Source organism: Heterodontus francisci, chromosome 35, assembly GCF_036365525.1.
Source record: "Heterodontus francisci isolate sHetFra1 chromosome 35, sHetFra1.hap1, whole genome shotgun sequence".
Taxonomy (NCBI): Eukaryota; Metazoa; Chordata; class Chondrichthyes; order Heterodontiformes; family Heterodontidae; genus Heterodontus; species Heterodontus francisci.
The window spans coordinates 35,185,140-35,209,396 of record NC_090405.1 but is presented as its reverse complement, the minus strand read 5'-3'; the positions used below and the strand labels follow the sequence as shown (position 1 = coordinate 35,209,396).

Genomic DNA, 24,257 nt, shown 5'->3' with positions numbered 1-24,257 from the left:
CCGAGATGGATCATCTTGTTAAAGGCGTGAGACCTTTAAATATTGATGTTCAGAAAGACTCAGATGCAATTGTACAAGGAACACAGAAAATTAGCACGCAGGTATAGCAAGAAATTAGGAAGGCAGATGACATACTGGACTTTATTGCACTGCAGTACAAGGATAAGGAATTTTTGCTACAATTTTATTGGGCTATGGTGAGACCACACCTGGAGTACTGTGTGCGGTTTTGGTCACCAAAGCTAAGGAAGGATATACTATTTGCATTGGTGGCAGTATACTCGATCGGTTCCTATGATGGGCACGTTGTTCTATGATGACAGGCTGAGTAAATTGGGCCTATATTCTCTGGAGTTTAGCAGAATAAGAGGTGATCTCATTGAAACACACAAAATTCTAAAGGGGCTTGTCAGGGTAGACACTGAGTGGCTGTTCCCCTGATTGGGGAACCTAGAACACACAGGCACAATCTCTGAATAAGGACTGAGATGAAGAGAAATTTCTTCACTCAGAGGGTTCTGAATCTTTGGAATTCTTTACCCTAGAGGGTTGTGGATGCTCCATTGTTGAGTATATTCAAGGCTGGGATAGACAGATCTTTGGTCTCTCATGGAATATGGGGAGTGGATGGGAAAGTGGAGTTGAGGCAGCAGATCAGCCATGATCATATTTGAATGGTGGAGCAGGCTCGAGGGGCCGTATGCTCTACTCCTGTTCCTAACTTTATGTTCTTAAATTCAGCAGTTCAGAACTGTGGGCCATCAGCAACAGCAAAATTATATTCCACTGCAATCTGTAACCTCATGGTTCAGTATGTCCTTTACTGTACCATTATCATCAAACCAGGGGATCAACCCTGGTTCAATGAGCAGTGTAGAGGAGCATGCCAAGAGCATTACCAGATGTACTTTAGAATAGGTTCCAACCTGGTGAAGCTACAACACAGGTCAATATGCATGTTAAACAGTGTAAGCAGCATGCTATAGGCCGAGCTAAGTGATCCCAAACCAACAGATCAGATTAAAGCTCTACAGTCCTGCCACATCCAGTCTGAATTAGTCAGAATCCAGACAATTAAACAATTATCAGAAGGAGGAAGCTCGATGACTATCTCCATCCTCAATGATGGCAGAGCCCAGCACATGGGTGCAAAACACAAGGGTGAAGTGTTTGCAACCATATTAAATCAGTAGTGCTGGGTGGATGATCCATTTCAGCCTCCTTCTGAACCCCCCAGCATCGCAGATGCCAGTCTTCAGATAATTCAATTTACTTCGTGTAATGTCAAGGAATGGCTGAGCACACTGGATACAGCAAAGGCTATGGGCCTTGACAACATACTGGCTGTAGTGCTGAAGATTGTGCTCCAGAATTAGCTGCATCTCTAAACAAGCTGTTCCAGTATAAACGCAATACTGGCATCTTCCCAACAAAGTGGAAAATTATACAATATACTCTGTCCACAAAAAGCAGGATAAATCCAATCCAGTCAATTACCTCACCATCAGTTACTCCAATCAGCATAGTGATGGATGGTATAGTCGACAGTGCTATCATGCAGCACTTACTGATAACCTGCTCAATAATGCTTAGTTTAGGTTCTGCCAGCTCCAGACCTCATTACAGCCTTGGTTCAGTACAAACAAAAGAGCTGAATTCCAGAGGTGAGATAAGACTGCCCTTGACATCAAGGCAGCATTTGACCAGGTGTGGCATCAAGCAGTCCTAATAAAATTGAAATCATTAGGAATCTGGGGAAAACTCTCCACTGTCTGGAGTTGTACCGAGCACGAAGGAAGATGATTGTGCTTTTGGAAGCCAATATATCACAGTCCCAGGACATCACTGCAGGAGTACCTCAGGGCAGCGTCCTAGGTCCAACGATCTTCAGCTGCTTTATTAATAACCTTCCCTTCATCATAAGGTGAGAAATGTGGATGATCACTGATGATTGCAGTCTTCAGTACCATTTGCAACTCCTCAGATAATGAAGCTACCTATGCCCACTTGCAGCAAGACCTGGGCAACATTCAGGATTGTGCCGATAAGTGGCAAGTAACATTTTCACTACATTAAGTGCCAGACAATGACTGTCTCCAGCAAAAGAGAGTCTAACCACCTCACCTCGACATTCTAAGGAAGAAAGACTTGCATTTACGTAGCGCCTTTCATGACCTCAGGATATCCCAAAGCACTTTAAAGCCAATGAAGTACTTTTGAAGAGTAGTCACTGTTGTAACGCAGAAAACACAGCAGCCAATTTGCCAACAGTAATATCCTACAAACATCAATGTGATAATTACCAGATAATCTGTTTTTGTGATGTTGATTGAGGGATAAATATTGGACAGGACATCGGGGATAACCTCCCTGCTCTTCTTCACAATAGTGCCATCAGATCGTTTATGTCTGCCTGAGAGGACAGACGAGGACTTGCTTTAATGTCTCAACTGAAAGAACCTCCAACAGTGTAGCACTCCCTCAGTACTGCAGTGGAGTACCAGCCTAGATTTTAGTGCTCAAGTCTCTGGAGTGGCACTTGAACCCACAACCTTCTACCTCACAGGTGAAAGTGCTACCAACTGAGTCATGGCTGACATGGCATTCAGTGGCATTCCATCACTGAATCCCCCACCATCAACATACTAGTGGTCGCCATTAAACAGAACTTAACTGGACCAGACACATAAAAAATGTGGATACAAGAGTAGGTCAAAGACTGGGAATTCTACAGCAAGTAACTCACCTCCTGATATGCCAAAGCCTTTCTGTCCTCTATAAGGCATAAGTCAGCATTGTGTTGGAATATTCCCCACTTGCTTGGATGAGTGCAGCTCCAACAACATTGAAGAAGCTCGACATCCCAAGATAAAGCAGCCTGCTTCAATGGCACCCACGATCCACCACCTTAAGCATTCACTCCTTCCATCACCGTGATAGCAGTGTGTACCATCTACAAGATACACTGCAGCAATTTGCCAAGGCACTTTCTAAGCCCGCGGCCGTTACCATTTAGAAGAACTAGGGCAGCAAGCGCATGGAAACACCACCACCTCCAAGTCACACACCATCTTGACTTTGAAATGTATTGCCGTTCCTACATTGTCACTGTCAAAATCCTGGAACTCACTACCTAGCGCACTGTGGGTGTAGCTACATCACACAGACTGCAGCGGTTCAAGAAGGTGGCTCATCACCACCTTCTCAAGGGAAATTATGGATGGGCAATAAATGTTGGCCTTGCCAGCAATGCCTACATCCCATGAACAAATAAAAAAACACACTAAGAAAAAAATACTACATTTATGTAAGCATCTGTCAACTGCTCAAAACGTCCCAAAAGCCCTTCAAAATTTAGTCACTGACATGTTATCCAATGTTATCCAATAGAAATTGTTGACTAGCTCCAGGTGTCCCTACAACACCATCATTCCAACTACATGTACTAATTTTAGTAGAAACCTCCTTGCATACACTCATACAGTACAGGTAAATGCACCTCAAGTGTATATTTACTTCAAAAACATCTAACACCATTCCAATACAATTGAGAACCAGGCTAAATATAGAAGGTTCAGAAAGAAAGTGAAAAAACAAATCAGAGAAGCAATGAGAGAGTATGAGAAGAGATTGGCAGCTAACATAAAAGGGAATCCAAAAGTCTTCTGTAGGCAAATAAATAGTAAAAAGGTAGTAAAAGGAGGAGTGGGGCTGATTTAGGGACCTATGCATGGAGGCAGGGGGCATGGTTGAGGTACTAAATGAGTACTTTGCATCTGTCTTTACCAAGAAAGATGATGCTGCCCAAGTCATAGTGAAAGAGGAAGGTAGTTGAGACACTGGATGGAATAAAAATTGATAAAGAGGAGGTATTAGATAGGCTGGTTGTACTTAAAGTTGATCAAGTCACCAGGATAGATGAGGATCCAAGGATATTGAAGGAAGTAAGTGGAAATTGCGGGAGGCACTGGCCATAATCTTCTAGTCCTCCTTATATATAGAGGTGGTGCCAGAGGACTGGAGAATTGCAAATATTGCACCCTTTTACAAAAAAGGTTGTAAAGATAAGCTTAGCAACTACAGACCAGTCAGTTTAACCTCGGTAATGGGAAAGCTTTTAGAAACGATAATTAATGCTAAATTCAGAGTGACTTGAACAAATGTAGCTTAATTAAGGAAAGCCAGCATGAATTTGTTAAGGAAAAATTGTATTTAACTAACTTGCTTGAGTTTTTTGATGAAGTAGCATTGTGGGTTGATGAGGGTAGTGTGGTTGATGTGGTGTACCTGGACTTCCAAAAGGCATTTGATAAAGAGCCACATAACAGGTTTGTCAGCGAAGTGAGAGCTCACAGAATAAAAGAGACAGTAGCAGCATGGATATGAAATTGGTTGAGTGACAGGAAACAAGGAGTAGTGGTGAAAGGTTGTTTTTTGAACTGGAGGAAGGTATATAGTGGGGTTCCCAGGGTTGGTGTTAAGACTCCTGCTTTTCTTGATAGGCATACAGGGCAGAAAAATTGGAAACATTGTGAACTGTGAGGAAGATAGTGATAAACTTAAAGAGGGCACAGACAGACTGGTGGAAAGGGCAGACCAGTGGCAAATGAAATTTAATGCAGATAATTGTGAAATTATTCATTTGGGTAGGAAAAACAAGGAGAGGCAATACAAACTAAAGAATACAATTCTAAAGGGGGTGCAGGAGCAGAGGGACCTGAGAGGTGTATGTGCATAAATTATTGAAGGTTGCAGGGCAGGTTGAGAAAGCAGTTAATAAAAAATATGGGATCCTGGGGCATTGAGTACAAAAGCAAGGAAGTTATGATACACCTGTATGAAACACCGGTTTGGCTTGAACTGGAGTATTCTGTCCAGTTCTGGGCACCACACTTTAGGAATGATGTGAGGGTGCAGAAAAGATTCACAAGAACAGTTCCAGGGATGAGGAACTTCAGTTACATGGATAGAGTGGAGAGGTTGTGGTTGTTCTCCTTGGAGAAGACAAGATTAAGAGCAGATTTGATAAAGGTGTTCAAAATCACAAGGGTCCTGGCCAGAGAAGATAGGTAGAAACTATTCACGTTGGCAGAAGGATTGAGAACCAGAGGACACCGATTTAGGACCTGGAATGCACTGCCTGAGATTGTGATGGAGGCAGATTCAATCATGGCTTTCAAAAGGGAATTAGATAATTATCCGAAGAGAAAAAATTTGCAGGGCTACGGGGAAAAAGGTAGAGGAGTGGGACTAGATGAGTTGTTGTTACAGAGAGCCAGCATGGACAGGATGGGCCAAGTGGTCTCCTGTTCTGTAACCATTCTATGATTCTATGAATAACTTAAGGAAATAAAACTCTCAGAACGATCTAAAGACTATCGCAAACTTTGCTTTTTGTCTTACTACTTTACCAACAATTGTACAAAAATGTTAAAGTACATATGCATAGGTCACGTGAATATGAGTATTGAGATAACATGGTCAATGACTGAACATACTACTCATTTTTTTTTTTACTAATCAATCGCTGGATTCCCAATTAACCACATGCAGGTAGCAGCTGATGTATTGGACAACACTGGCAATGCTGTCAAATATGGCAGCAAAATTCACAAACAACAGATGAGATAAATGACCAGTAAATTTGTTCTATTTGGTGATGCTTGCTGAGGGAAGATTGTGGCCCAGACCTCAAATAAAAACAGAAAATGCTGGAAATACTCAGCAGGTCAGGCAGTATGAGTAGAGACAGAAACAGAGTTAAAGTTTCAGTTAGATGACCTTTCGTGGGAACTGGAAAAATACGAAGATGTAACAGGCTTTAAGCAATTACAGAGGCAGGGAAAGGTAGGGCAGGGGTAACAACAAAAGGCAAGATAGGGTGGAAGGTAGGAGAGATTAAATGAGAAATATTGGCATGGATAGAAGATTGGTTAGCTAACAGGAAAAAGAGAGTAGGCATAAATGGGTCATTTTCTGGTTGGCAAGATGTAATGAGTGGTATGCCACAGGGATCTGTGCTGGGGCCTCAACTTCTTACAATTTATATAAATGACTTAGATGAAGGGACCAAAGGTATGGTTGCTAAATTTGCTGATGACATAAAGATAGGTAGGAAAGTAACTTGTGAAGAGGACATAAGGAGGCTACATAGGGATATAGATAGGTTAAGTGAGTGGGCAAAGATTTGGCAAATGGAGTATAATGTGGGAAAGTGTGAAATTGTCCACTTTGGCAGGAAGAATAAAAAAGAAGCATATTATCTAAATGGTGAGAGATTGCAGAACTCTGAGATGCAGAGGGATCTGGGTATCCTAGTGCATGAATCGCAAAAGGTTAGTATGCAGGTACAGCACGTAATTAGGAAAGATAATAGAATGCAATAGTTTATCGCAAGGGGAATTGAATACAAAAGTAGGCAGATTATGCTTCAAATGTACAGGGCATTGATGAGACCACATCTGGAGTACAGTGCACAGTACTGGTGTCCTTATTTAAGGAAGGATGTAAACATGTTGGAGGCAGTACAGAGAAGGTTTACTAGACTAATACCTGGAATGGGTGGCTGTCTTATGAGGAAAGGTTGGACAGATTGGGCTTGTATCCGCTGGAGTTTAGAAGAGTAAGAGGCGACTTGATTGAAACATATAAGATCCAGAGGGGGCTTGACAGGGTGGATGTGGAAAGGATGTTTCCCCTTGTGGCAGAATCTCGAACTAGGGGTCATTGTTTAAAAATAAGGGGTCGCCCATTTAAGACAGAGACGAGGAGAAATCTTTTTTCTCAGAGGGTCGTGAGTCTTTGGAATTCTCTTCCTCAAAAGGCAGTGGAAGCAGAGTCTTTGAATATTTTCAAGGCAGAGGTAGATAGATTCTTGATAAGCAAGGGGGTGGAAGGTTATGGGGGTAGGTGGAAATGTGGAGTAATCAGTTCAGCCATGAACTTACTAAATGGCAGAGCATGCTCGAGGGGTCGGGTGGCCTATTCCTGCTCCTAATACATATGTACGTATGTAAAAGGGATGGTGGTGCAAGGCAAAAGGAGATAGTAACGGGACAAGTAAAGAAACAAAAGATGGATCGAGAGGAGATGCAAATGGGAAAACAGAATTATCACCAACTGCTGCAAAAATACGGGGGCAGAAATTATAATCTGAAATTGTTGAACTCAGCATCGAATGCTGAAGGCTGTGGTGTGCCCAATCGAAAGTGAGGTGCTGTTCCTTGAGCTTACGTTGAGTTTCATTGGAACTGTGTAGGAGACTGAGGACAACGATATCAGAGTGGGATTGGAGTGGAGAATTAAAATGACAGGCGACTGGAAACTCGGGATCATACTTGCAGACTGAAGAGGATGTTCTTCTAAGCAGTCACCCTATCTGCGTTTGGTTCCCCTCATCATGAGCGATGAATACGGTATACTAAATTGAAATAAGAACAGCTAAATCACTGTTTATCCCAGAAGGTGCGTTTGAGGCCCAGGACAGGAGGAGGTAAATGAACAGGTGTTGCTTCAGCTTGCATAGGTACATGCCGTGACTTGTTCCTGGATGGCGGGACTGTCCTATGAGGAGAGATTGGGTAAACTGGGGCTGTATTCTCTAGCGTTTCGAAGAATGAGGGGTGATCTCATTGAAACTTACAAAATACTTAAAGGGATAGACAGGGTAGATGCAGCTAAGATGTTTCCCCTGGTTGGGGAGTCTAGAACACAATTTCAAAATAAGGGAGAAGCCACTTAGGACAGAGATGAGGAGAAATTAATTACTCAGAGGGTTTTGAATCTTTGGAATTCTCTACCCCAGAGGGCTGCGGAAGCTCAGTCATTGAGTATGTTTAAAGCAGAGATTGACAGATTTCTAAATACCAATGACATAAAGAGATATGAGGAAAAGTGTGGGAAAAAGGTATTGAAGTGGATGATCAGCCATGATCTTACTGAAGGCTGGGGCAGGCTCGATGGGCTGAATGGCCTACTCCTGCTCCTATGTTCCTATGAAGGGGAGGGGTTGACTGAGGAATGGACTAGGGTGTCATGGAGGAAACAGTGTCTTCAGAATACCGAAAGGGGAGAGGAGAGGAAGATGTGTTTGGTGGTGATGGCAATGGTGGAAGATGATTTGCTGAAGGACAATACACGAGGAGAACTCTAGCTCTTCTTTAATTAGTGCCTTGGGATCTTTTATGTTCACCTAAGCAGGCAGACAGAGTTTCACTACAGTTACATCTGAAAGACTAGAGCATTCACAGACTTTCTTTTCAATATTGTTCCTCATTTTTCTTATGGTGCAGACTATTTTCTGGGGTATAATTCCAAGGGCTCCAACAGAACATTGTGCAAGAGGACATTCTTAAATTGCAAGTCTATTCAATGTATTTCAGCAGGTTATTCAGCCAGAGATCTCCATCACCAAGTTGCCCTTTTCTAACATCCATACATTCAGTTTCAGAACAGAGTCAATAGGGGACAGGAACTGGGTGATAAGTGGCTTTTCCTGATTTAACTGTCCATTTGTCCTGTTCCCTCTAAATCCAGGGCCCATGAAATTAAAAATTCACAAATAAATGAGAGAAAAATGTTTAATACTTAAATGGTAAATTACAAACTATATATTTCTATCATACTTTGGCTTGTGCAAGTACCTTGTGTGAAATTGGCTCATTTTAGCACTTACTAAATTAAAGCAGTTGACCTATGCGGAATGTAAAAGAGCAGCACAGGACAGACAGAGGTGGAGATCCATGGCAGTCAACCTTCTGGGAAGAAGATGACACCAATGAACGAACAAACAAAATGAAAGCTCCAAGTTTCATGGATGTAAAATAATCAAAAATCAATAAATATATAAACTGATTTTATAATTGGGACTCTTTGACTGAACTTCTAGTCTCAATTTTTAAAATACATACCAATACATTTTTTCCCAGATATATCAACTTCGTAACCAGAATTGCAAACACATCGGTAACTGCCACGAGTGTTCTCACACACTCCGTTAGGACAAATATCAGGATCCAGTGCACATTCGTTGATGTCTGTAAAAACAAAGGATTTGTCACAAGAGAACTTTTTTTTTACAGGAATAGATTCACTTGAATATTGTCAGATGATAATAAAGTAAATAAAATGTAACACAAAAATAATATTTTTTCAAATACCAAAAAGATACTCAATTTATATCAAAAGCATTGTACACATGAACGCCAGATGAGGTTTTTTGAAATTCTAGTGTAAAAACTGTTAAACACAAAATCTTTCAGAGATTTAAAATCTGCTAACATTTTTCATTTGAGTTTGCTCTAATGTACAGCTTCCAGGCTGGAGTGCGTAACAATGTTGTAACACTGATGATTAGAATCACATCATAACCGCAAGTGTGAAGGTCAAAAGATTTATCAACATCGTCTTAAACCCAAGAAATGATATGTCCTGGAACACTCCAGCTGGTGTATTTTTATTCTGCACCATATTTATTGATGGCATAGGTATGGTTGTTTAATTCTATTACATGTATTTTTTTCCATTATTGAGTGTCAGCAACAGAAGGTAGATTGATGCAATCAAGTGGTTTGAATTGAAGTACTTTGGAGCCATATGATTTATACTGTAGCAATATAAAAACATTTTTTAGTCTAGATTACAGGGAACAGCATACTATAGAATGGACTATCAAGGAATAATTTAGATAAGCAAACATGTTTTCTTTAGTAGGAGTTCATTGAAGTTACCTCGCCCATCACTTGTTATACCAGGTCCACTGCTGCAAAGTGCATGATATTCAGCTGTAGAAAAATAAGAAACATCTTTTAATATTTTCTTGACAAGCAACATCAGAAGTATTTTGAGTGGCTACATAAGACAATATATCAAGTATATGTACAGTATTATGTTACCTTTCAAGGCAAAGTGACAATGTCCAAATGTTGAATAAAGCTCCTACGACTTTGCCTAACATACCTCAACTCCAAATTCAGACCAGTCCCCCTTCCGCTCGTGTACTACTGTGATATTTCCATTTCCTACACAAGCCATCCTTGTAGTTTCACTGGGTAACACTTCCAATTTTTACTGATCTCTTGGGATGTGTGAGTTGTGGACCTATTACCCCCTAAAAATAAGCTGAAATTCCCACACTCATTTCACATTTGGCGATTATAACTGAGAGACAAAGACATTTTTTGATTCACCAAACTGAGCTGGATTCAGCAATATCTGAGGAAGTGAAAGGAAAGCACAATACTGAACTATTTAATCTAACCATCTAGATTGAGAGAATATAACCATATCCCCTTGATGTTGAATGGCATTACCATCACTGAATCCCCCACCATCAATATCTATTGACCAGAAACTGAACTAGACCAGCCACATAAATACTGTGGTTACAAGAGCAGGTCAGAGGCTGGGAATTCTGTGGTAACTCACCTCCTGACTCCCTCATGCCTGTCCGCCATCTACAAGACACAAGTCAGGAGTGTGCTGGAATACTCTCCAGTTGTTTGGATGGGTGTGGCTCCAACAACACTCAAGAAGCTCTACATCATCCAGGACAAAGCAGCCTGCTTGAATGACACCCCATCCACCACCATCTACAAGATGCACTGCAGCAACACACCAAGACTCCTTTGACAGCACCTTCCAAACCCGAAACCTCTACCATCTAGAAGGACAAGGGCAGCAGATGCATGGGAACACCACCAAGTTCCCCTCCAAGCCACACACCATCCTGATTTGGAACTATAACACCGTTCCTTCACTGTCGCTGGGTCAAAATCCTGGAACTCCCTTCCTAACAGCACTGTGGGTGTACCTACACCCCAAGGACTGCAGCGGTTCAAGAAGGCAGCTCACCACCACCTTCTCAAGATCAATTAGGGATGCCCACATCCCATGAACGATCAACTTTTCTGCTATTTTAAAAAAGAGAAATTGATACAGTTCTGTATGATTACAAGTAGTACGAATAATTGAAGGGATAAAAATACAACAAATTTTTGATAATGTCCTCATGGAAAAATATGGGTGAGAATAAATAGCAAATAAAGCAGACATGTAAGAAAATAAAGAAAATAATGGTCATTTAACCTTTAAGATATTATAATGGGCCAGATTTTGCAGTCAGCTCATTTGCTCATACTTTTTTGGGGATTTTTCACTAGAATTGCCTGTCATCCAACCATCTAAAAAGTGCAGCGCTCTGTACAGAACTTCTGGAATCTGATTGAACAGAGCAAACAACTGTGTATCTCCTTAACCAAAGAGATTGAAGCATCGTTAATGAGCAGTGCAGAATCAGAACCAGGAAGAGTCAGTTAGAATATTTAATTCAATGTCAAATCAAGTACAGAAAGTGAAATATATTGAATTCCAAAGAATGTACAGCACAGAATTGTCTAACTGATCCCATGCTGGTATTTTTGCTCCACATGAGCCTCCTACCACCCCACCTCATCCAATCCTATCAGCACAACTTACTAAAAATTTAAAATCTCTGTATGACCTCAAATTTATGGAGGGTTGAATGTGGGAGGCCAGCCAGCAGTGCACTGCTGTCTTGTCTAGAAATAACAAAGGCATGGATGAGGGTTTCAGCAGCAGATGAGATGAGACAGGGATGGAGTTGGGCAATGTAATGGAGCTGGAAATAGGCATTCTTAGTGATGGTGCAGATATGTGGTCGGAAGCACCTCTCGGGGTCAAATATGAAACCAAGGTTATGAACAGTTTTTCAGCCTCAGTCGGTTGCTAGGAAGAGGGGAAAAGTCACTGGCGAGGGAATGGAGTTTGCAGTGGGACCGAAGTCAGTGGCTTCGGTCTTCTCAATATTTAATAGGAAAGTTTCTGCTCATCCAGCACTGGATGTTGGCCTCTGACAATAGGGTTATATTTGTGGGCTGCCACCCCTCCCAATCCCACCTCCTGAAAAATGACCCAGGGGCGGGATGACCCAGGATACCGGCACACCAGCTAATGGTGTGAATTTGCATGCCCGCTCGCCCGCTTCTGTCCCCACCCATATCGGGACCTAAAATTTCAGACCAAGGAAGAGGTCAGGGGTGGCCTTTTCTGTGATTGAAACAATGGAAGTAACAAGGTCACGTGAAATGGGAAGCTCAAGGGGGTGGCCATGAGTATGAGTTGGGAGTTTACAAAGAGGGAAAGATTAAGTGAGGATAAGGGGGTAGAAAACTCAGAGGATGAGAAGTTATTCAGTGCAGAAGAAGAGGGAGGAAAGCAGTGAAGCTATCTCAGTGAGAAAATTTTTATCATTAGCACTACCTCTTGTTCCCACATTCTAATCACTTTCTGGGTAAAGAGGTTTCTCCTGAATGCCCTATTAAATTTATTAGTGGCTATCTTAAATTTATGGTCCCTAATTTTGGTCTCCTCCACAAATAGATTTTCAAGTCTATACTAAATTTAGCAATTAAAAGTTTATCTGATATATACACCCTAAAAACGTTTTTTTTCTGATTGATCCTTAAAGTTGTTGGCACAACAACTGGTCTGGTACAATTGAAGATCTACCATCAAATCTTGACTAATGTTTAATTTCAGTCAACTGAGTTTCTGCCCAAATATAGTTCAACATCTTCACAAGACATGTTGGCAGCATCAGTGTTTTTTGGAAAAGCCCAGCTGTATAAAGAGAAAGAGAAAGGTTGGATCGAGAGGGTGATAAAAGAGACAAAAGAAAAATTAAAAAAAAATTAAACCTCCAACAACAATTAATAAATAAATTCTAAAAGGATGAGTCTCCATGCTTGTTAAAATTAATTTTCAGTGCCAGAGAGATTGTTTGCTGGTAATTAAAATTTCATTCCATTAAAAGGGTACTTATACTGGAATGGACAAACCCTAACCTTTTCTGGCAAGTTTAACATGCATGTATCAGATAAATGCAGCAACTTCATGCTATTCCACGTATATTAATGGTGAGTCTCTCAGCGAGAGACAATATATACAATTTCTATCACTGACAGGGAATTCAAATAGACTATGAAAGATATAAAGAAAAACCAGTAACACTCCTGTTAGAGTTCTTTTCAGATTTTGTAATCTGAAAGATTTCCCCAAGTAGTGAGCCTCTGCCAAAAGATTGTTGCTTAACTATTTGCTAGAAACAAATTAATGCATTCCCTTTCTTTGCTCTATCCAGTGTAGACTTACAATGAATGTAAAGCAAAAAGATTCAATTATTTGTTTTAAGGTGAACACTGGGTTTATTTGCAGAATTAACTGGAAATGTACCTGAAAGCAAATAACATTACACATAATGTTATTTTAATGATAGCTGAATTTCTATAAAATTACTATGACTGGGACTGTGTTCCGGCAGTCTTACAATACAGGCTAATTCATTTAGTACTGCAAATTAAGCTTTGTTGTCTGTACATAGAAAGGGTTTAGCTTTATTCTCTTTCAGAACTTAACGTCATCAGTCATTTCATAACTTCTGGCAATATCAGGTTGTAAAAAATTTTCACTCTGACTCTTTGACACCAGCTTTTTGAATTTAGTGTTATACCACAAAATTATGGTGTGGTTTAATTTTCCTTAAGATGATCAGTACCAGCCAGTGCTCAAGTAGTGGCTGTTCTGAACTTCTGCGCTGCGGAGCTGAGATTGGCATCTTAGACTAGGAAGAGTGCCTACAGATGTTCAACTAACGGGAGCCACCTGATATTGGTCATGCTCTTTTACTCTGGCCAGAATGGGTGAACCAAAATCATGTATTTTTTTAAATAAACATGTATTTAAAACATGTATTGGTGAACATGTAGTAATTTCAATTGGAAAAAAAACTGAGCCTCACAGCTCCAGCGACCCGGGTTCGGTTCTGGGTACTGCCTGTGCGGAGTTTGCAAGTTCTCCCTGTGACCGCGTGGGTTTCCGCCGGGTGCTCCGATTTCCTCCCACAGCCAGACTTGAAGGTTGATAGGTAAATTGGCCATTGTAAAATTTCCCCTAGTGTAGGTAGGTGGTGATGTGGTAGGGAATATGGGATTAATGTAGGATTCGTATAAATGGGTGGTTGTTGGTCGGCACAGATTCGGTGGGCCAAAGGGCCTGTTTCAGTGCTGTATCACTCTATGACTCTACTTCCCTCTTCTCCCAATGCAACATATTTCTTTAAGCTATACATAAATTGAAAATTTCCACAGACTACCAATATTAATTTAGAGGCTATATTGGTATATATAATTTGGGACAGAACTGTCAGGCCAATAGATTTAATACAGGTTCTGGGGGGCTGCTGCCAGCCATGGAATTATACCCCAGTATCTTCAGGAGAGATAGGGAGAAAACTGTCAGATACAAAGTGAAAATAAAAAAAGCCAAAGAATAAGACATGAATGAGATTCAAAAATATTAATTCCACTTCACGTTTTCCATGGCCCAGGAGTAGCTTGCTACTGTGTCATTTTTGTGTATTTTACACAAGTCAAAATATGAATCTCACATCTACTGGGTTCAGTGTTGCCACTTTTAGCTATCACATTGGCTTTTAATGTTTTTCCTAACTAACCTTCCTGCTCAGATGCACTCTTATAACAGGATAATTTTCAGCATTTACCAGAATATTCTTTACTGGCACAAAATGTAAAATACTTGCCAAAATTACATGTGCACAGTTAATGGATAAATTCACTCATTCCTCTCTTGAAGGAGTGCAGGTCAGAGCCAGTGCTACAATTTATACATTTAAGGTTCTGTCCTGGTTCTTTTTGAGGAACTCTTTGAGCATAGCTTCCTACTGGTAGCATGGAATGTCCAAATTTACCTGAGACTGATATAGGAGCTGCCTTGAATGCTTTTTTATGACTCTGGTTAATGCTCTTTATACAATGCTTATTCTAAAACAAAGGTTGACAAATTTGGAGATAACTGTAATTAAAAATAGATAATGCTGAATTCAGCAGGTCTGGCAGCAGCTTGGAGAAACAGATTTAAAGTTTTAAATCTACGACCTTTCATCAGAACTGGGAGTACTTTGAGATGTAACAGTTTTTAAGTGAGGCAGGGAAAGGTGAGAGGGGAGGAAAGAACAAAAGGGAAGTGGTGATAGGGTGGAAGGCAGGAGCGATTAAATGATAAAAGGGATTCTAGTGCAGGGTGAATTCCAGGTGAAACAGTAATTTACTTGTACTTCTTTCAATTGAGTGCACTGTATTAGCTGCTCAAAATGCGGTTATCTCTACATTGAGCAGACCAAACGCAGATTAGGTAACCGCTTTGCGAAACACGTCCATTCAGTCCGCAATGTGACCCTGAGCTTCCAGTCATTTGCCATTTTAATTCTCTGCTCTACTCCCACTCTAAGGCCCCAGCGGGTCGGATGGTAAAATTGAGCAGGAGGCTCCGGGAGGCCTTCCCGCCCTGCTCCCACCTCCGGCCAACTTTGCGGTGGTCTACGGGGGAGAAACGGCCCACCCACCCACCCACCCCAGCCCAATTGAGGCCCTTAAGTGGCCACTTAAGGGCATTTGCCCGCCTCCACGGGTATTTTACCCGAAGCAAGCAGGTGCGCTGGGGACGTGAAAGGCCGCCCAGCGATAGCTGCCAGCCTTACCGCGCGCCGGAAGCGGGGGGGGGGGGGGGGGGGGGGTCTGCAAGACACTATTATATATGCAAGTCAGCAACTTGCATGGTTTTTAATTAAAATGCATAGATTTTTTGACATTAACAGACCAGTACTTCTGCTTTTTTTTTTGTCGAGAAATTTTCATTAAGATACCTACCTGGTTATAACTGGCTAGGTGTTAGCAAAATGTTTGCAGAAAAAGTTTGTTCGACTGTTGATATATGTTAATATTAACTCTTACAATGCAAGCAGGTCCAGGGAATTTCAGTCTCCCTGGATGTTCCATTTGTTTTCTTTTGAAGCTTTCAGCTTATGCACTGATACTCAAGTATCCCATTTTGGAGGTCAGATACATATTAGTGGGCACCCATAACATTTGTGTTCAAAATCATGAGGAGTCTGGAAGAGTAGTTAGGGAGAAACTCTTCCTGTTGGCGGAAAGATGGAGACCCAAACGGCTCAATTTAAGGTGATTGGCAAAATAAGCAACGACAAGGAAAAACATTTTTACGCAGAGAGTGGTTAGGATGTGGAATGCACTGCCTGAGGGTGTGGTGGAGGCAGATTCAATTGTGACTTTCAAATTGGACAATTATCTGAAGAGAAAAAATTTGCAGGGCTATGGGGAAAAATGTGATTATGCGAGTTGCTCTTGCAGAGAGTCGGCATGGACACAACAGGCCAAATGGCCTCCTTCTGCGCTGTAACCATTCCATGATTTGCAATGCAAATGTGGTGCTGTCCTCAGGGAGGGCATGTAAATTTGGGGCATCATCTTGTTCAGCTTAAAACATCGTCACCTGTCATGCCTCATCAATTTCAAATTTCAAAACAGGCTCTTTTAAAATGGGCTCAGTTTTTGAACTGCAATTAACAGCAGATTGTGAATCCTGCTTTTAAAATGACCCCACTCCCCCTGATTCTCTTGACAATGTTGGATATCAGTGACACATTGGTGTATTGCAATGCCATGTTAATGAGAGAACTACTTAGGGACACAGTGAGAAGAGACATTTGCCTGAGTGAGAGACATTGCCAGAGTGAAGCTGGAATTTGGTGCACGTGGTAAGTTCTGGTAAGTTTTTATCAAGCTTAAATTTCAGATTAAGAGTCAGGCTTTGAAATCTCCTGAAACAAAAACAAGAAATGCTGGAATCACTCAGCAGGTCTGGCAGCATCTGTGGAAAGAGAAGCAGAGTTAACATTTCGGGTCAGTGACCCTTCTTCGGAAATCTCCTGGTTAGGTAAATAGCCTTGTTAAACAAGAAGCAGCCAGCAATGGCCATTATTTGTCGATCAGTTGAAAGTAGTTAGGTTCAATAGGTGCTAATTATTGTAGCAGAAGCTGAGCTAGTGAGTCATCAGAATCTCTATTTAAAGCAGACCAGTTCTTAGCTGAATGCAGTGAGGGGATGTAGTGAGATGAGACATTTGCCTGTGTGAAGCTGGAATTTGATGCAGAGGGGGAAAGAGGGGTTCCTTTTTCTATCTTTTTTAGCTTCCAGCAGCTGGTGAGTCTTCCTTTGACTCCAAGGTAGGTGATTGGGTGGTGTTTTTTGAAAGATCAATGATAACTCAGGTAATTTTAGAAATTGTAAAGTTTTTATTTGGTAATACTAGTTAAGCTTAGTAGATTGGGAAACTGAGTTAATTAAGAAAGTGATTAAGTAATTAAAGTGAATTAAGTAACAATAGCAGGACAGGTGTTATGTTGCAACTGTGGTAGGTGGGTGCTTTTGAATGCCAAGGTGATCCAGGGCAAATACGCCTGCAAAAAGCGCAAGCAGCTAGAGAAATTCTGGATCAGGATTATTGATCTGGAAGCTGAACTGCATATGCTGCACAACATAAGGGAGGGGGAGAAATACCTGGACATTTTGTTCCAGAAGATGGTTACACCTCTTAAAACAGGGCCATTTGGTTTGATCAGCAGTGAGGGACAGGAGGATGTGACTGAGTGAGGCAGGTAAAGGGACTGAGCAGACAGTAGTAGAGAGCCTCAGACTTTGCATTGTCAAACAGGTTTGCGGTGCTCTCAACCTGTGTGGATGAAAGTGAGGTCTGCACGGTGGATGAGCAGACTGGCCATGGCACTGTGGTACAGGAAGCTATTCAAGTGGGGGGAGCAAAAAGGAATGTAATGATAGTAGGGGATGGTATGGTGAGGGGGATTGACACTGTTCTGTGCAGTTGAGAGCATGAGTCCAGAAGGCTGTGTTGCCTACCTGGTGCCAGGGTTTTGGACATCTGCTCAGGGCTGGACTTGAAATGGGAGGGGGAGGATCCAGTTGTCGTGATCCATGTAGGTACCAATGACATAGGTAGGACGATGAAAGAGGTTCTGCTTGGACAGTATGAGGAGCTAGGCACCAAACTGAAGAACAGAACCTCAAGAGTAATAATTGCTGGATTATTAACTGAGCCATGTGCCAATTGGCAGAGGCACATAAGATTAGTGAAATGAATACGTGGCTCAAAGACTGTGGGTGAAGTGGGTTTTGGTTCGTGGAGCACTGGCACCAGTACTGGGGAAAGTGGGGGCTGTACCAAATCTGTGGCGAATCCACAACCACATTAACTCTGCAATTACATTTTCTGTGAACATGTGCACCAGAAGACAGAAAGGCTAATGTCTATCATAAATCTAGTTGATCCACCTGCAATTGCTGACACAAATAACTTGTTAAACTGAACTCAAATTAAAACAATATGTTACAAAAACTTTCAGGTTATCCCAGATTTACTTATTTTGGTTTATCCATCTTTTAGCTTTAATAGTTTTCTATTTATGAGCTTATTTTAATAGCTGATTTTGGAGTGATTAGCATAATAGAAACTAGAAGTTCCAACTTTTTGACAAAGATTCACACTGTTTCCAACAAAACAAAGGAAGTTGAATAACAGTAATTGGACTAACCAAGATAAAAAACCGGGTGATGTTTAAACTGAATTGTGTTTTCTCCAAAATGTGAGGTGCTTCTGTTCTCTTTTTTTTTGACCTAATGATGGGTGTGAAATGTTCCAACTTAGTAATTGAGCACCTTTCATATCCTGCACCCAATTTCAGTTTAAAGCATTCTCATGTCAGATACAGCTGGATCAAAGGAAAATACCCTCTACTCCTAACAATGCATCAGCCTCACCTAGAATTGCACCTGTGATTTCAGCAGTGTTTTTTGTCCATTTCCTGTATCAGCCATCCTCTGACTCTGGGTGTAATTGCCAATGCTTGACCAATTAGATGACATTTTGTTCTCTAGATCCATTCCCATTATTAACTGGATTAAAAGTTCCCAAACTCATTTCACATAGTAATCTTATGGCCAGAAGACACAGGAGTTTTCATTCTGTCAATCTAGGCTGAATTTGAATCCAGTACCTAGAGATAAAAGGCCAATGTCTAACCAGTTGTGCCAATACCAGTAGCACCACCCTTTTCACCTTCCCCCTCAACAACATAAAGCTCATTTGTATGAGGCACAGGAAATATATTGATACTATAGACTTAATTGTGCTGCTAGTTAGATCTGTTAAAGTGTACATAACAATATGTGTTTATCATGTAAGCCCAGTTAAGAATTCCCACTGGCAAATACAAATAGCAAATTTACAAATAGAGGATTTCAAATTAATAGAACGTCCATTGCTGACTGAGCTTCTATATACATAAATGGTTGTGAATGCAAACATTTGTTTTTATAGAATACAATCACAGAATGGTTACAGCACAGAAAGACATTCGACCCATTGTATCCGTGCCATGTCTCTAAGAGCAACTCAGCTAATACCACTTCCCTGCCTTTTCCCCCATAGCCCTGCACATTTTTTCTCTTCAGAATTATCGAATTCCCTTTGAAAGCCATGATTGGATCTGCTGCCACCACTCTCTCAGGAAGGGCATTTTGGATTCTAACTACTTGTTGCAGTTTTAAAAAAAAAAAATAAAAAAATTGCTATTATGCAAGTATTCTATTTTGCAATATTTTGCATTTTATCATGAGAAAAATATACAACTAGCTTCTGTGACAGACACCAAGAGTGCCTCAAGGTCACCGTAGCATGAAAGCTAAGGACAGTGGAAGACTTCACTGGTAATGCATTGCAAGATAACTGTTCATGCAGATCCTCATGAGCAAGATAGAATACCTTAGAAACAGCCTCCCTGATGAGTCTCAGCCACTTCATGCACTGCTCCCCTACCATGGCCACTGAATTCCCATTGGACTGACATTGTGCCATATACCTCCAAAGTAGGGCTGCACGTATTCATACTCAACAACATTTAACTTATTCAGCAAAAAAAAGTAGAGATTATCACTTTTCACTATTATGGAAAGGTACGAATGATCAGATCATCACAAAACATGATGCTTTCTCTCAAAACATTTGGTTCACATCTACTTTCACCAGTATTAGTGAAGAGAAAGAAAGAGAACTTGCATTTATATAGCACCTTTCATGAAATCAGGACATTATATTACAACCAATGAACTACTTTTGAAGTGTATCCGCTGCTGTCATTTAGGGATAATAGGCAGCCAATTTTCACAAAGTCCGACAAACAGCAATGCGATAATGACGAGATGCATCGTTCTATCAATGTTAGTTGAGGGATAATTATTGGCTAGAACACTGGGGTAACTCCTCTGTTTGCACTCTTTCCCTTGTGATTCATCAAAACCTCCCTTTTGCAACCTATGTACTCAGCTTTATCAGCTCCCCAAGTAAAATCAGTAGAATTTGAATTTTCTACTGCATCAGATGGCAATTTTGTGCTATGAATTCATATGCACTGGAAACTAAAATAGAAACAGCAGTGATTTTGATTTAAGCCCCTGTGGATTTAGCTAATGTAGATTTTCTTCCCACCCATTCAGTCACAATTCAAATTTGAGTTGATACGAAATGTCGTAACCTACTAAAACACTGTCTGCCTGGAACTGTTATGCTATTTACTAACAGAACTCAAAAGAATCAGCTGTCAAACTCCGTACTTAATCTCCCAGCAGAGGGCACCAAGTCATGAGTCTTCTTAGGATTCCTTGACAGAGAATTTTGTCTTTATTTTAATCACATTTCCTCCCAACTCCCACAGCCTGTGCGGGATGATCATATAAGTTTTTAAAAGATCTCTAACTGGAAGACTGGTTTTGCTAGCTTCAAGATGAATTATTAAATTATTAATGTTACTATATTTGAGTATTTAACATGAACAAGTACAAACAGGGACTAGCAACTCTGCTAGTCTCACTGCCCCAGGGAAAGGGCAGGAGACTGGATTAGCTGAGTTACTCTTGCAGAGAGCTGTCATGGACACAATGGGCCACGTGGCCTCCTTCTGTGCAGTAACCATTCTACGATTCTATGAAATATTAAAATTGGAAGCCAGGTAAAAGGCAAGGGGAAGCAAAAAGTGATAAACAGAAAAACCTCTCTATGAGAAAATGACTAGCCGGCTACTGTGTCTCCTTTGATTATTTGTATTTTTATTTATTCATGGGATGTATGCATCGCTGGCTAAGCCAGCATCTATTGCCTATCCCTAATTGCCCTTGAGAAGGTGGTGGTGAGCTGCCTTCTTGAACTGCTGCAGTCCATGTGGGGTACGTACACCAACAGTGCTGTTAGGAAGGGAGTTCCAGGATTTTGACCCAGTGACAGTGAAGGAATGGCGATATAAATCCAAGTCAGGATGGTGTGTGGCTTGGGTGGGGAACTTGCAGATGGTGGTGTGCCCATGCATCTGCTGCCCTTGTCCTTCTAGGTGGTAGAGGTCGCGGGTTTGGAAGGTGCGGTCTAAGGAGCCTTGGTGCATTGCTGCAGTGCACCTTATTGATGGTACACACTGCTGCCACTGTGTGTTGGTGGTGGAGGGAGTGAATGTTTGTGGATGGGGTGCCAATCAAGCAGGCTGCTTTGTCCTGGATGATGTCGAGCTTCTTGATTGTTGTTGGAGCTGCACCCACCCAGGCAAGTGGATGAGAACACTTCTGCAATTTTACAAAGTTTTCTGTGAATATTGAACGCTGTGGCCACCTGAGAAATGCAAGGCAGATTATATAAATTTCAAATAGATCAGAGCAACTGGACTGATGGGCTATGAAATGGCAAAACAACAACTTGCCTTTTATATAGCATCTGTAACTTAATAAAATGCCCCAAGCTGCTTTACAGGAGCGTAATGGAACAAAGTTTGATACCAAGCCACATAAAGAGTTATTAGGCCAGATGACTAGAAGCTTGGTCAAAGCAGTAGGTTTTAAGGAGTGTCTTAATGGAGGAAAACGATGAGAGGCAGAGAGATATAGGGAGGGAATTTCAGAGCTAAGGGGCTAGGCAGCTGAAGGTGGAGTGATTCAAATCGGGAATGCTTAAAAGGCTAGAATTAGAGGCAGAAGTCTAGAATTTGTAGGGGCTGGGAGAGATTAGAGATAAGCAGGACAAAATCCTACCACTTCATTCCCTATTCTTACCTTCAAAACATACTTCATGTACTCTTACAATGAACTGCACTGGCTGCATATCTAGAGTGTGTATGCCCTATGGAGACTGTGCCAGTGAGTGACCTGGGCATAGCTTTTCTCAGGGGCTGAAGGTAATGATAGAGAGAATGGAGGTGGGAAAAGAGAAATTGATGAAGTAGTTGAGGAAGTTATTGGAGATAGCCTTATTGGTGATCGAGACCATAGTGTTAGGGTGAGACTGGGAGCATGACTGCAAATGTGATTAAATGGTTGTATATGAAGGATAAGACTAAGTGAGAACAGAAGCACAGAGGGGAGTGTGATTATGTTCTTGGAGAATGCAGGTGTCTTGGTTACACTGATACAGAATGGCCTACTTGGAGCAGAGGGAAATCATTGCTGGTCTAGGTGGGTCTCAAGCTTGGAGCAAATGTAGGGCTGTAGATTGGTGGGGGAATAGCAATGGGTGAGCAATTCTGATACGATGGATGGCTACTCGTTGGACACAGGCAATACCACTCTGAAATTGACAGTGCAGACACATGTGCTTAGCCTGGACATTACCTGTTTTCTGCACCCTCAATCTTTACATGGCTGAGCTCTGAAACTTCAGTGAGGAAGTCATATCTATATCAGATCATTATATAGCACCAAACTATGAGTATACAATATGCCTTCCTCAAGTTAACATTTAAAATTCCACAACGGTAATTTTTTTTGATGCAGAGTTATTTTACAATTGCAGGCTTATCTTTTGACATAGTTACCTCAGATTTAGACCCACTTGGCTTGGAAGATGTACCTATGCAACAAGCTGGAATAAATTGTCTTTCTGCCACTGGAAAATTGCTGAGTCAAACCAGAAGGACTAGTATATTTAAAAAAAAAAAAATCCTGAATTTGTCATCAGCAAAACTGCTCACTTTTAGCCAGCATTATTCAGCATTTCAACAGCAAACATTGAAAGTGAAATCATGAGCATCTGCATTTTAGAAATTGCGGTTACAGCACACCAAGGCAACAGTACTTATACCATATTTTACAATGAAGATGCTGCATTGTATTCTACAATAAAAAATTGAAGTCTAGATGACCCTTTGCTGTAGGTGAACGTTTCTTCGCAACATGCACAATTTCAGCATCTATGGATGACTGCAGCAGTAACTTTATACTTTACTAATTTGGTATGTAGCTATTATTCTAACTTAGGAACACAGACATTCATTCCAAAGCAGTTAGTTTACTGGACTACAGAGAGGTTGAAGCTTTTAAGAATTACTTTTAAGTTATCTCAGCATTTCTCCAGTAGCAAAACTTATTTTTTATTTCAGCTTCTTGCCAGGTCACTTCTTTTAAGCCAAGTTCAAGGTGTAGGTAGCTCAAGCTGTGTACAGGAAGATAAATACTGTGAATAACAAAATTACACAGAAATGTAATTGTTCAAATAACTATGACAAATCAGCACTACAAAAATGTCAACAACTTGTCTATCAAAAGATAGATCAAAAAGATACACTTCACTGTGGGTTTCATGGCATGGGGATTGGAATTAAAACATTACGTTTTATTGCTTTTTTTTTGTATTGCACACAATGCCACAGACCACACAAGTTACACTGTTCTCAGTAATTAATTCCCGAGTCTAAAAACAATAAAAACTGCTAGTTCTTTTCAAAACTGTAGACCCAGTTAAGCTGGAATAGATCTTCTCATCCAAATCATTCTAGATGGCAGAATATTTCTCCATATCAGAATTCTGAGGTGCAGGATCTCTAGGTGTTCTAGTGCATGAGTCACAAAAAGTTAGTATGCAGGTACAGCAAGTAATAAAGAGGCTAATGGAATGCTTCCTTTACTATGACAGGTATTGAAAATAAAAGTAATGATCTAATGCTTCATTTATACAGGGCATTGGTGACACCACATCTCGAATACTGTGTGCAGTACTGGTCACCTAATTTAAGGAAGGATGTAAATGTATTAGAGGCGGTTCAGAGGATTTTTGCTCCTAATTCGTATGTTTTTGTTCATTTGTACTCCCTCCAGTCCCCAAAGTGGGTGCATATCTTTCTCCTTTTTGCATTCTGTGGGGTTATTTTAGCCAAAGGGTGAAAACAGATGCTAGTGGATGCTGTGTTAATAAGAAACATATGTTTGAAAGCCGGGATTCAGAACGCAATTTTTGGGCTTATTGATGATTATCATGA

General features: G+C 40.9%; 1 protein-coding gene across 1 annotated transcript in view; it reads right to left on the bottom strand.

The window, feature by feature from the left end:
* The window catches only part of LOC137350605 (fibrillin-1-like), a 670,523-nt gene that overhangs the window by 262,804 nt on the left and 383,462 nt on the right, over positions 1–24,257 (bottom strand). Inside the window, exons 17-18 of the mRNA XM_068015324.1 lie at positions 9,729–9,782; positions 8,910–9,035 (exon numbers count right to left, since the gene is read on the bottom strand). Of these exons, the coding sequence (XP_067871425.1) occupies positions 8,910–9,035; positions 9,729–9,782 (180 nt within the window). The remainder of the gene's footprint in view (positions 1–8,909; positions 9,036–9,728; positions 9,783–24,257) is intronic.